The 14,773-nt window shown below is 33.7% G+C and overlaps 1 protein-coding gene across 4 annotated transcripts; it reads right to left on the bottom strand.

Annotated features, from left to right (window-relative positions):
• Nucleotides 1-483: 483 nt before the first annotated feature.
• LOC141702832 (ASI1-immunoprecipitated protein 2-like) lies at nt 484-13,434 on the bottom strand. 4 transcript variants are annotated; one of them, XM_074506439.1, is made up of 11 exons: nt 13,181-13,434; nt 10,906-10,984; nt 8,013-8,326; nt 6,729-6,814; nt 6,135-6,622; nt 5,510-6,031; nt 4,614-5,391; nt 4,300-4,530; nt 4,066-4,190; nt 2,681-3,096; nt 484-1,691 (listed from the first exon to the last, which is right to left on the bottom strand). In XM_074506439.1, exons 2-11 carry the CDS (start codon nt 10,910-10,912, stop codon nt 768-770), a joined length of 3,891 nt encoding a protein of 1,296 aa, XP_074362540.1. In that variant the 5' UTR covers nt 10,913-10,984; nt 13,181-13,434; the 3' UTR covers nt 484-767. The 4 variants fall into 4 exon arrangements, with proteins under 4 accessions (XP_074362540.1, XP_074362544.1, XP_074362541.1 ...); XM_074506443.1 differs by having other exon boundaries at nt 8,013-8,334; nt 10,918-10,984; XM_074506440.1 differs by having other exon boundaries at nt 10,918-10,984.
• Between the last annotated feature and the right edge of the window lie 1,339 nt (nt 13,435-14,773).

Below are 14,773 nucleotides of genomic sequence, written 5' to 3'. Positions count from 1 at the left end.
AAAACGGAACTTCATCTACCGTTTTGCGCATAAAAAAAAATTCAAAATGCCAAAACGTTACACGATGTACCGTTTTAGGTGTTTTACGGTACACGATGTACCGTTTTGAAGTGACATTTAGGACTATTTTTAACCCCTAAGTGACATTTAGGGCCACTAGCATGTTAACTAGTCTACGTGCTATACGAACATTTCAAGAATGCATTTCTGTTCCAAGTCTATGAAGGAACCGCAAACATTTCCAGGATGAATTAGTGTACCAAACAACTCTAAAGGAACCACAGCCCTTTCAAGGATGTATTTCTATACCGGTTTGGTGACTTGGTGCACTTGGGACACTGTACATTGACAAATTATGGCAATTGTCGACATTTTGGTTTCGAAAATTTATTGATAGAACACAATAAGCAGGACATTAGGATTCAGGATAGATACCAAAAGTGTAGTACACAAACATGCAACTTAAAGCGGCCGCTGGTAAACTAATGCCTCTGAAAAACAAAATGGTCCAAAATCTATCTTGATTATTAATCATAATCCAAAGTTCTCTCTCCATTTCTATATATACAAAACAGCTTTGTCTACGCACTTGCAAACCAAAAATCATAAAGGAAGACAGAATATCTATTATCTATTAATCCTATGCGGCTTATGAATACATGGGATTGAGCTTTCACATACAACCCACTGTGAACATCATTATACATGATATTGGTATACTTCTACCATTTCCATATGGGTTACAATATACAGCAATCCCCATGTGTCTACTTAGCGGAAAAGCCTTTTAGAAAATTGACCTCTTGTTGCCTTCCGGATGGGAGCAGCTCTTTTGTTGAAACTGGCTGCCCGGCCTTCTCTTTATCTGTAAAGGGAAATGCAAGTGAAAGCGAGAGAGCTGCAGATGTATCTTCTTCTGTCCTACCAGGAGGCTGATCCTGGTCATGGTTTTCTGTTTGTGCGTCATCCTCTATAGCAAGATTAAGATTTGGGATCTTATCTTTACGAGTTTCCTCATCCACTGACAATGATGTCTTCCCAAGCAAGAAACTACTACCTGAATCAATGTGCTTCACATGATGAGGATCTACGGGAAAAAAATACCTTTCAGCATTTCCTGGAGTCCGGCTGATCAATGTCTCTTTAGAACCCTCGTCATATCTCTTTTTAATAAAACTGGATGCAGAATCTTGTATCTGTGAACCATCTCTTGAAGAACTTGTCCGATCACTTGAGCCATACAAATCACTGTAGTCTAATTTTTGTTTTTTATTGATATCTTCATTATCAAATCTTGTGTTTCGGCTAATCCCATGCACAGGTAGATTTGAGCCAACAAAAATGGCTTCTGATTCTGAGACTGGAGGATCAAAATTTGATCGCTTTCTGTGAGATAAAGGCCAGCTGTGGAGTTTCTCGGTAGAATTGGTACTTGAAAATCTCACTGCCCCCCTCTCCGCCATAGCTCCTGCTTCCAATTGTCCGTCAATTTTTAAATTCTTCGGAATTTGTTGCTCTTCCTTATTGACTTCCCCTGCGCGTATGGAAGTCAAAGGAAGCATATCAAATCTGGTAGTTCGGCGACCCATCTTCTTTTCATCAGAAGTATTAGGACAGCTAGATCTACTGGAAACTTGGACTGATGATTTGGGTTCCTTGACCACTTTGCAGTCCTGATCGACTGGTCCTTCCTACAGAAAGAAGAAATATTAGTTAAAACCCACAAAGCCGGCACATAACATCGACTCCGTGGTTATACTGATTAATAAATACAAACTTTCAGCAAAGAAGTTAAAACGCAAATCTTCATAGATAAGCATCTCATCAAATATTAATTTCAAGTCCAAATAAAGTGCAACAACTATCCACCACTTTGATATAAATATCGCCGCATATTTTAACAATCACTATTGTCCTCCACTCGATAAGGGAGCTAATGTTCCGCAAGACGACCTGAGAGAATGACCGTCACAAGTGGAATGCGGTTCAAAATTCAGTTGGTGTACAAATAAAATCCAAGTGCAGTAATTTAGAGAAGGTGGAACCTGAGAATTGTATACTGATTACTGAAGCATACTTTATCCTTAGAAAACCATCTCATACGCACTAAGGAAAACATATCCGGCCCCAAAAATTTGTGGGAGATTTAGCATCTAAGAACTTTCTACATCTGAATACCTACAGACAGGAAATTCTAAAGATGATGGCCACGCCATATTCAGCAGGAGGCTTCAAGCTCAAACTATAATGACCAACTGTTCTTCATAAAGGATTCTAGAATTTCCAAATCTACTTGCTCCTAGATTATAAATAGGAACTGTATAGATTGGTCCCCATGGTCCTGGGTGGTGGTAACAATAGGGAAATTAACTCATGCAGCATCGGGCATTGAATCATTATTATTTACCCCTGATAAACACTCTAACAAAATGTATTTGCTTCCCCAAATTATTAATAAATATTCGTGGCAATTTATCAACAAATTATTTATAGAAAGTCGTCTGTTAAGTTTGTAACTATCTGAGACATTAGAACAATACACCAATATCAAATACATAACCCAAAAACATAAATACTAGCTTGGAATATTCATGTCAATTGAACAGAAAGCACGAGGTTAAACAAGCAAGAGAAGAGATAAAGTTGCCAAAGCCAAACTGAAAAAGTAATATGAAATTACCAGAAAAGTTGATCGGGATTTAGTATCCTGCCATGCCTGTGAAGGCTCCATTTGATTAGTAGGTAATGATTTGCAATCTAATTCAGAACCTTGTTCCTTGGTAGAGTTTGCACAGTCATTCTGTTGGAAATCAGATACCGCTTTACTATCACTATCCCCATTCTTTGTCTTGGTTGCTGGTAAACATTGCAAATTTATCATCGAATTATCATCGGATGCCACCTTTTGAGCTGTGTTGCATGTAGGCAAGTCTTTTTCTACTGATAGAAGTGAAGAAATGTTTTCAGTTGAAGACATAGATGCTATGGACAAGTCTCTAGAACTAGCTACTTTCTTTGGGGAACCAAGCACTTGTTTCGAGCAATTATTTCTCTTTCCTCTGAATACACCCCAGAGAAAGAACATCATATTCCAACCTGTAAAAAAATATAATTAGATGAGATCACAAGAAAGTTCACTCAAGTTAATAACTAATAAAACCGCACTAATAAAAGCTAGAACAATCTATTTATGTAATACAGCAATACAACATTAGTAATATACAGCTGACAAAGACTTCTCAGGTTGATTATGCAACTTGTTAACCATTACAAATTCTATCACCAATAAGTTAAATGAGATTGTAATATACAAACTAGTAAACATGTGCGTAACAATTATAATAACTAAAAATTTCAAAGAAAATCCTAAGCGAGTGTGCGGTTCCTAATGCCCTACAGAAATATTTTTGCACGGTTTGTTTGTATACATACTCCTTCCATTCCTTTTTAATAAAATTATAACGATTTTGTTCAAACTAACATCTTTTGATATTAGTTTTATTTTGTGAGTTGTTTCTAACATCTATCCCGAAATCTAAGGCTAACTTCCAGTACCCCAAACATTGTTAAGAACTAGTTACAAGAACATGTTACACTAATTAATTTTAGCGACCAAGTTTAACAATTAGCACAACCCTAACTACAAATGGGCATTAATATTTTTTCTTAAGCAGGTTTCGATTAACAGACTCAAACTCAGCTTCACTCTAACAACCCAGGCTTTGTCCATAAATAAATCAGCTTTTTTCTCGTACACTCCTACCCTCTCAACAACAGACATCCTAAAGAATACACAGGCTACCATGATTAAGTGAATAGCTTTAGTCCAAACTATTGATGTACTACAGAAAACGTGCCTCAATACTTAACACCTCAATTACACACACATACATGTAAGACTTGACATCAATATTAATCACATAACAGCATAATGATGCATAAAAAATGCATCACAACCTTTAAAGTTATCATACAATATGCTTTAACACAAGCATCTATAAGGGTAAACGTGTGACAGGGTAGTTTATTATTATCCACATCTGATTTAAAATTACAAAATCTTACGCTGGTATTTCATTGGTAGCTGATTAGATGAGTAAATCAGGATTTCAACACCATCAACGTTTCCTTTCAAAGCAAGGTCATTTCTCATTATAGTGTCCAGTACAGACTTGTAGCCCTTCTCGTAGCTGTGTAATAAACATAACAATTATTACCAACAAGCAGTGGGAAATCACTGTAATCTGAATGTAAAGCAGAATTATTAACAAGAGGGGTTGAGGAAACAAGAAAAGTCACCTTTTACAATCTCTGGCAAAGAAATAGAGTGCAATGTGATCCTCATTGACTCCATTTTCCTCAAATTGTATTGGCCAAGCACTCCAGCGAGGTACTTCATTCAGCAGAACTGTGCTCGGAAACTTGTTCACTGTTTCAAGAACTCTGGGTGACGCACAGGCTGACAAATGGGCTTGAAACCCATCATAACGTTCCGCCAGTTTTCCACTTCTTTGTACCTCAAAACACCCTCTGCATGCAAACAGATGACTGTAGAGATACGGTATAACTTACAAGAAAAGACAAAAACTACAAGAAAATACAGAAAAACATACTGCCAAATATAGTCGTGCTCCGGGATGGCTGGCATAATTGAAAGAACAGAAATCGATAGAGGGGCACTACTTGGCAAGTCCATTGTACTAGACTTGCCATCACCATAAGGAATTGGCCTATGAGACAAGGCTATAACTGCTTCAGCTGAGTTTGTAAACTGCTTCACATTGGTACTAGTTGTCAACTTTGGAAACTCTGTATTAAAGTTCCATGCACTAGCTAACTCCTTACTTACCTCCTCTCCCGGTACCAATTTTCTTGGGTTATGTGTGTTAGTCTGATGATCTTGCGAACATACTTCAGCATTAGTATTGCCAGACACAGCTATCCCAACAGACTGATCATGAACTTTGTTCTTTCTATAGATCCCAGGCTTTTTAAGCAAAGCAGCCTCGATAGCAGCTTTCAATCTATTATCTTTGTGGATCGCCTCCTTCGAACTTCTTGAAGTAAGGACATCTGAAGCAAGTGACTGCTTCGGGCTGTCAATGGTGCAAACCTCTACAGAGTGACCAACATCTTTACATTTTTGACAAGGAATGATTTTTCCACCAGCTGTACTGCTCTGCTTTGGGATACTAATAGAAGTTTCCTTGACATTCTCGACAACATCTTTAGATTCTCGGGCCTGATCTGTTATACCTCCATTGAATTTACTGACTTGTCGTTCGGTGCTAAGAGAAGTAGATGAGCAATCATCTTTCAATCTAGCCTGAGTTGACTTCTCTACACGATTGCTAATTCCGCCAGTAGACGACAACTGCCTCTTACCTTCACCTAAGACAATGCACAGGTAAACATGGCAAACAAATCATGCTTAAAATCATGTTAGAATATGTCTCTGTATATAGATGTATACATGTATTGCGGGTACAAGAACAGCACAAAATTATACCTGAAGGATTTGATACTTCTGAACCTTTACTCATAACTTTATTTGCTGGTCTTGAGAACTGTGTTAATTTACTGTCAGACTGAACAGCCTTTAATTCACGATTGGTGCTTGTAGAAAGAGGAACAGTTTCATCACGAACACTTAGGTTTCTATCAACCCTAGGAGATGAAGATGTAGAAGACGCTACTGTAGAATTAGAATTAATCAAAGGACGTTCTAATCTAATGGAACTTTTCCTCTCGAAGAAGCTCCGCTCTTTTGTGTGTTTCTGGCCTTTGATATCCTGAGCATGAGGAAAATTGGGGGATAACATTTTAACTTTTGAATCAGTTGAATTCAAACGTCCCGAGTTCACTGATCTGAATGACATAGATTTTGTCATAGACCTGCAGAGCCCTCCCTTTGTGTCAAGCGGAGCAGCTTCTCTGTTTGATTTTTGCTTTTGAGGAACTATTTCATCTACAAGCTTAACTTTTGGTTTTGTACTTGCAGAACTAAATGACTTGGACTTGAAAAGATTGCCTGCAAGATCAACTGCTTTAGTTAACACTTACCACTACCTTAAAGAGAAACAAAACATCACAGCATACAAAATCAAAAAAAGCAACTAGAGGGTTTAGCATACCTCGAGATGTATGTAGTCGTCCATCTAGAGGACCTGCAACTTGAGTAGCACTATTACCAGTTTGAAGGGTAGTAGGAACTTGATGTGCGGGCTTTACCTTCCCCCTATCTAAGTTCTTAAATGAACTATCTCGAGAAAGCACGTCAACTCTTCTAGGACTCGAGGTCCTAGGTGACCTAATTGTCGAATCTAGAACTTTCCTTTTTGCCACTGAAGAAACTTCTGCATCATCTGCTTTTCTTTTCCGAGAAAGCTTCACATGAGAACTATCTGTTTCAGCTTTAATACTATCAATGTCTGTGTCTAATCCATTCAGCTTTTCACCCAGACCAACATTTTGTCCAGGACTTCGACGAATACCATCTGGTTCATCTCCATCCACTGTATTATATTTAGCTTTTTCATAAGCTTTTCTTTCCTCAAACTTGCAGTCTTCGCAAAGCCAGTCACCTTCAGGAATTTTATCCAGCATTTCACGCATGCAGTAACTAATGACAACATTAAGTTCAATAAGCATCATTTTAAACAGTATACATCTTATTAAACTAAATAATTACCTCTACAAATGCATTTAAAACTACTTTCTTGGCTTACGTGTGCTCGGCACCTTCGCTACAGCTGCAACATACAGCAAGTAAATCTTCGCGACCTGCATCTCCACATATATCACAAACTTTAACCTGTTAATCAGACAATAGGAAAAATAAGTGCCAGATCGAAGCACAACAACAGTCAACCATGACATATGGTTCTTATATGTACAAAGGGAATTAACTGTGAAAAGTCAAAGACGGATTGAGTAACTCCAGGAACCGCAGTATGAAATGTCTTCCACATCTCCTGACTTATTTTGAATATTAAAGCTTATTAACGTACTAAAGAACATTATCATTAGCAGTAGCAAGCCAGTAACAACTCTGTTACCAAAAGCATACACATTTTCTTCAAAGCTCTATTTGTTTTGAGGGAACAGTCTCTTTTTGGACTAATTGCAAAAACAAAGATATCAATATCAGAGGAGAAAGTGTAGTTTTAACTCACTGGGTTGGCAAACTAAAGATGACCTAAATTATGCGACAGAAAACTGATTGTCTACTAACCACTTCAAAGCCGAAAAGACCTAGGAAGATTTATCACCACAAGAACAAATATTGAAAGTCGATTTAAGTTTACAGCAACTTAATAATCTTATAGTGCTGTAGATCAGACATTCTGTATAAAGACAAATTTAAATACAACAAAAGAACGAGCAATCACACAAATAATCAATAGCCATCATGCTCATGTAAGGTGGTTTTTATATTAAATGTCAAATGTCTCGATTTGGAGAGAATATTGAGTACACCTTTACTGTTTAAAATTTTCAATCTCTGGAATCAATTCAGCGGAGAGCTATCCTGGAATACTTAAACATAGAAGAAAATTTGGTTTGCTTTGTAGTAGTAAAGATCTACTGATACATGTATCATGAAAATCAATTTTAAGAATGAATATGATACAGAAAAGTTGGACGAGAAGGAAAAATATGAAAGAACCGGCATGAGGGTTACCCAAAACAAAAAGACCACTTCCAACACATCAAAAGACTTGCCAATGCCGTGTCTTAAAGTACAAAAATGAAAAAACAGTGTGAACGAGAGTTTAAATTTTTTTAATTGTCAAACAGGATATAAACCACAAAGTCAACAAAAAAATAACAGTATTCTTAATAATATAAAAGATAAGTAATTACGGGATGCAAGTACCATCAAATGCTCAGGGAAGTGTATGAATATAGTACACAATTAACGGAATTTACTGGAAAATACAAATAAGGAGCAGAGCTGCCTCATTAAGCAAGATATGTCCCAAAATAATAGATCAAGGAAGAATACTCACATCATGCTCCATAATATCAGATCCATCACTTTCATTATCAGAGCGCATAGCTGTTTCTCTCGCATCAGGAAACGAGAGCAACTCGCTGGCCTTCTCCACTTCTTTCTTTTGTTGTACGGAATTTGAAGCTTTGATAGGCAGATCACCACTGTCAGATTCTGCTTCTACCTTCGGGCATTCCTTTGCTGAAGGTTCAGACTTTCCTCCAACATGATCAATTTTGTCCTTGTCAATATCACTAATGGATGCTATGTTGTCGTCATTCTCTTCTAAACCACTCATTTGTTCGAACTTTCTTATAAAATTATCGTCACCTGCATTACTTTCAGCATTGTCAATAAAATAATCAATATCAAAATTCAAACATAAACGACAGCTAATAAAAAAAACAGGTCTTTTATCCCAACAAAATGTGAAAGTATATCTGGTCGGATAGGAAGGCAAGGACGAAGAAGGCAAGAAGCACAAAAACACTACAAAGTTAACTTGGAACAGGGATGGGAAAAAATAATCTGATCTGGTTCCGTTTTATATTTTATTTACTCCTGGAACCCGATAAAAACCTGATATATACATATATGATATATTATATTATATATAATAATGTAATTTCTAAGTTATATAAGAAACATAATTTATATTCGTTTACTTTATCATTCTAATACTACTAATCCTATAAAATCAATTCTCATCTGTGAATTAAGGCTTCTCTTCCTCGGCCTCAGTCACGGCTCCCATTATTTTCATCAATATATTAAAATATTGCTAATATAATCTTACATAAAACTTTTATATTTAGTAGTATGTGAAGTTTTAGTTAGTTGTTAATCATGTATTAATAAAGACTTGATATCTCAACTCATGTAATATATTTTATTTGGCTACTTAAATAACTAAATCAATTTTAATTTCAATTATTGTATAAATGTAATATATGTTTGCGCATGCCAATGATATTAAACTTGACTACATTGTATTTTCAATTTGGGCTAACCAAAAAAAACCCAGAGCAATCTGAACCATTTAGTTTTGTATTTATTTTCAAAACCCGAAAGAAGTTGAATTTGGATTTTACAAAATCCGATCCAACTCGCCTGTTGTGATCCCTAACCATGAAGATGTTGACGAAGAAGGAATAATTCACAACATAACTTGATTCACACATCACTGAACAAGTTTGGAAGGAAAAACTCATTGCTACACCTAGAGGTAACTAAACAATGTGTCATTGATTTTGTTATTGAAGAAAACAAAGATGGTGAAGTTTTTGATGATGTTGATATGGGCTCTAGTCACTATAGATTGGATGATATAGGGAATTTCTCGATTGACAAGGAAAAGTATAATAATTGTCCATCGGAGAATCTTAACATTTTGACTTTATTGTTTAAGTCTTTGGTGATTTTGTGTGTAAAGAAAAAGTTTTCAGATACAGATGTCAATTCAAAATGGGTGTTTGCAGTTTTCACTAGTTAATCAAGGTTTCTTAACTAGGTAAGTGTCTAGACAATTGAATAATGTCCTGAATTAGTTAAAAGATAGAATCCTACAAAGCATCTCCCTAACAAAGTGCCATGTAGGAATGAACTGTAGATAGCATTTTGCTTTGATTGCTTAAAATATCTTTATGCAGTTGATGATAAAAATTTTAAGAACAGGAAGCAATATGATTTAAAGTTTCTATCGGATGTGTCGCTTTACATAATTATATCAATTACGACTCCAAGTCCAGTCTTTTCCAAGGGGTGACTGATGTAAGAAAATTAATTTGATTCTGTTTCCGGATCCAATTCAGATTCTAAGAGAATACAGGTTTGAATATTATTTGATTAGGATTTATGTTATTAAAATCCTTTCCTATCTGGGACTTCTTATTAAATATATCCTAGTTCTATCTGGTTTTAAGTTTTACACTCTTGCCTAATAAATAAAGATGTAGTCTAATTATTTATAAAAATTCAAACACAAACCCAATAATGATTTAAGATTTCTCAATCTTCTTGTGGAATTACGAAGAATATCCTCTTATAAATTCAAGGAAACCCGATTCACTCATTATAAAGATTCATTTAATCTCTTATGGTTTCAAGGAAATCCGAACTCCTTTTAGGAAGGATTCATTTGTTTTACTATCCTGTCGCGTCACATGGGCGGGTATGAGATTAAAGGTGAACAGAAGAAAAGTATGTGATATTTTGTCTTCAAATAACGAAGAATACCATATTGAGAACACATAAATTACACTATGAAACCAATGGATAGCGCTATCAAATGTGAGATGTGCACCAAGGAAGGCATTGCACCTAGAGCCTAGGCACTAAGGCGGGGCCCATAAGTTGTAAAAATTTAGGTATCAAGTATACACGCAGAGTTAAAACATTTATGATGGTAAAATTTGTAACATAGTGATGCATGTATATGGAGAAGGTAGTTGGCTTAAAGACTAGCCAGTAAATACAAATGATCACTCCCATGAAAGCTTCCATTTTACTGAAAATAATAACTAATTTGTACCTGACTGAAATAGAATCATACATATCGCTATCTAATAAATTGACATAATTAATTAGTGCAAGACATTTAACAAGTGCTGAGATGCTCACTTGCAAAACTAAAGCAATCGTCTTCATTATACAGGCGAACTTTACTACTTCAATATACCATTAGCACAGATAGCACAAGAAAAGAAAACATTTGATAATCCAAGGATGAATGATTCTTCTAAAGATTAAATCTTTTAGTAAGCAAGGACATTTCATGCACCATCACCCCATCACAACACACACCACAATATTCAGTCAACAATCTACATGAACACAAAGAGGCTTAAATCTCAACTAGCAAAATATAAAGGCTTAGATGACAGGAAAATGACGCGAAGTCCAATAATTACCGTTCATCTCACCTTACCAGGTCTGAAAGCCTAATCTTTTCCAAACGCACCCCTTGCGCTTATAAGCTCTCACTGACAACTGCAATTTTCCAAAAAAAATAAAATAAAAAACACCATTAATTTTAATTGTAAAACTCTTCTATCAAAACATACAAAATCAAAGCTCCAAGAGGATGCAGACTAATACACAAAATATTTAATACATGTATAAGGGTCAACAAATTTGACTGTAATGAAAGACTCGCAGAATTTTAATGAATAACATATAAAGTGACACAAATCCTACTATATACAAGCTACAATACTATTAAACCAAACAAATTATAACAAAAAAAAAATCATCACAATTAATTTTCATTTCACAAAAGTTTAGAAATCAGTATCAAGAAAATCAAACTGATATTAACGGCACAAATTACACAAAATTACAAGAAACCCTAAACTAAGATAAAAAAAATTAGGCTAAGAATTTACATGCGTCGCCAATATTGAAAGCTCGATTGATGATTCATTTCAAGCAGTATATAACTCCCAAACTCCACCACCCAAAAATATTTATCCACACGCACTTTTCTATATAATTATATAGACTTGAAAATAAATAATGGGAAATTATTTAATAAAAAAATATGTATAGGGATAAGAAATTGGACTTTTGAGGGGAGGGGACTATTATTAAATCTCTGTCTCTGTCTGTTAGTAATTTTCCAGCATTCTTCACACAATATTACATTTGTAATCTTTTCTATCTTTTTACAAACATATATATTGTATATAATAAGGGGGTTTTCAGGTTCTCAAAAAGGCAACAAGAACTTTATTTTTAAAATTTCAAAAATACGTATTATTTTTTATATGATTTTATTGTGGAGAACAAGTGTAGTAAGAGTAAGATAGTAAATAAATTTAAGTGAAATAATTAATAAGATGCAAATAATATTCAAGATATTACGTGCGCAAGAGATACTTAACTGTACTGCATATAATTAAAACTTATCTGTAACGTATATGATATTTACTAGATGTAGCGCCCAACGCTATGTGATAGACATGTTGCATGAGATGTATACAATAAATGTCCGGTACCTAACACATAACTTCATACAAATATATTTATATTAAATAAAAAAATTGAATACACAGCTTGGAACCTACTTTGAAAATTTCGCAACATGTACAAAACCACATTAAATCAATTTCCAAAAATGGAAATGCCGGAAGAGAAGAAAGTTTGTATAACTCGGTTGTTATTTAAGAATATGTTAACATAGTGATAACTGTTGTATGAATAAATAAGATAGTTGGCTCTAAAGATTTACCAGTAATTACAAATGATCAGTCCCATAAAAGTTAGTTAAAGGTGGGCGTTGCAGGGAAAACGATTTCTGCAACATACCATAACACAGTACGTGAAATATGGGCCCCATGCATTCAATCCAAAAACCCTAGTTTCCACGTACCGCAATATGGTATGTTATAGCATACGCTTGCTGTAGACCAGCCCCCATAGTTAAAAATGATAACTTATTTGTAGCTAAGTAAAATAGAATCAGCCACTTACAAATTGCTAACCAATAAAATCGACATAACTAATAAGGGCAAATCATTTAACAACAATGCAGACATGCTCACCTGCAAAGTTAAAGCAATTGTCCACAACTATAAATCATATAAAGACAGCCTTTACTATTCAAAAGTTTTTTTAAAAAAAAACTTAAACCTTAATTATAGTAAGCAAGGATATGCCATCCCCATCCTCAACATTCAGTCTATTTGACAACAAATAGGCTTATATATCAATTATCGTAACACAAAGCCTTATATTTCATTAAAACAACGGAAACGTCTACCAATTACCCGTAAATCTCACCTCAGTCCTCGGAAGGCTAATATTTTTGCCCCCAACAAGCCCTCGAATTTAAAACTTATCACTCAAACCTACACTTCCCCAAAAACAAAAACCATCATTACCTACAATCCCGAAACTCCTAAACCAAATGCTCATCTCGAAACACGAAACCAAACCTCCAAGACATACAAACCAAAACACACTTCACAAATCATGTATACATACATACAACTCCACAAATTGACTGTAAACAATCACTCAAATTAAAACAAAATTAAAAAAATCACAACAATCAAATTTCATTTCAACAAAACACAAAATCAGTATCAAAACAAAGATCAAACACTAATTAACACCACAAATTACGCAAAATTACAAAAAAAACCTAAATTAAAATAAAAAAAATTAGGTTAAAAAATCACATGCCTTTTCAATACAGAGAGCTCGATTGATGAATCGTTCCAAGCGAGATGAAATTGCCAAACTCAATCTCCCACAGATTATACACACACGCGTGTGTGTATAAATATTGATAATAAATAAATGGGAAATTAAATTATTAAATTAAATTAAATTAAATAATAATAAATATGTGTAGGGGATGAGAAATTAGACTTTTGAGAGGAGGGGAGTAGTATTAAATCTGTGTTTGCTGTGTGTGATTTTGCAGCATTTTTCACACAATTTTACATTTATAAACTTACTATGTATATCTATGTTGTATATATGGAGTTTTGTTTTAGATTTTGAATGAATATTTTAAAATATATGTCATGTTTCAGGTAATTTTGTTGAGGATAAATGTAATAAGAGTAGGATGTAAATTGGTAAATGTAAAAAGTATTTAGTAAGAAAATAATATCTAAAAGTGTGATGGAATATAAATGGGGATTCATATTTAATTATTACAAAATTTATTATTTGAGCAGGGATTTTAATTGGCTGATTTTAACTATACGCGAATTTTAGTGGAGTTTTCGAATAAATTTCATAGAGTCTTGCTGATTTCGGTGGTGATTTTTACAAATCCATCAAAATCTATGGGATTTTGCTAATATTTTTTAAAACATAAAATACACTAACAAATCAATCAAAATCTATAATTTTATAAATATAAAAAAAGACTTTTGAATACCACCAGATTTTAATAGAATTTTTAAAATCCAAATTAAATAACACCAAATTTTAATAGAATTTTTAAAATTTAAATTGCATACCCCGTACTTTAAAAGACCTTTTTCAATCTCTATTCAATACCATCAGATTTTAAAGTATTTTTTAGAATCCAAATTGAATAACCTGTGATTTTCAAAATCTCAACAAATTCTTTAAAATCTCAATTGAATACATCCCTTTAAATTTAGTATCAAAATTTGATCTTAAATAACGTGTAATTGATAACCTGATAATTTAGGATCATGTTATTGGCGAGATTTATGTGCATGTATGGACTCCACTATTATTAATTAACTAGCATAATAATCCGGTCATTTTCTAAAAATTTTTATGTATCATGCAATTATAATATTTTAATTATTTTATTATTTGTAAATGTTATATAATGTCTAACATATATCAAATATAAGTTGATTATTTATCAATATGTATTATTTTCATACAAGACATTTCCAAATTAAACAACGTTTTTAATATAACTCATTAAGCAAAATATATATTTTTTTGTTTGTGTTGTATAATTTGTATTCAATAAATGAATATAAACATGATAGTCAGTGTAAACGAAACGATTAAACTTAATCTGTAGAATGTCGTTACTATGTTTACAAAGAAAAACAAAAAATTAACATATATGTTGAATACAGAGTTGACCGAAAATTTTAAATTTTATTTAAATAAACTATATGTACTTGTCTATATTATTACCGAATTCACTGCTAACTTACAATTAAGTTACTCAATTTAAAAAGATAAAAAATGCATAACTGAAGTCATAATAACTTGCAATCATAATATACAATAATATAAAATTTACATTGTTAATATAAAAGTTGATTTTAA

Source organism: Apium graveolens, unplaced genomic scaffold (genome assembly GCF_009905375.1).
Source record: "Apium graveolens cultivar Ventura unplaced genomic scaffold, ASM990537v1 ctg5783, whole genome shotgun sequence".
In the NCBI taxonomy this organism is placed as follows: domain Eukaryota; kingdom Viridiplantae; phylum Streptophyta; class Magnoliopsida; order Apiales; family Apiaceae; genus Apium; species Apium graveolens.
Note: the sequence above shows the minus strand (reverse complement) of the source record. Positions and strands in the feature narration are given on the sequence as shown.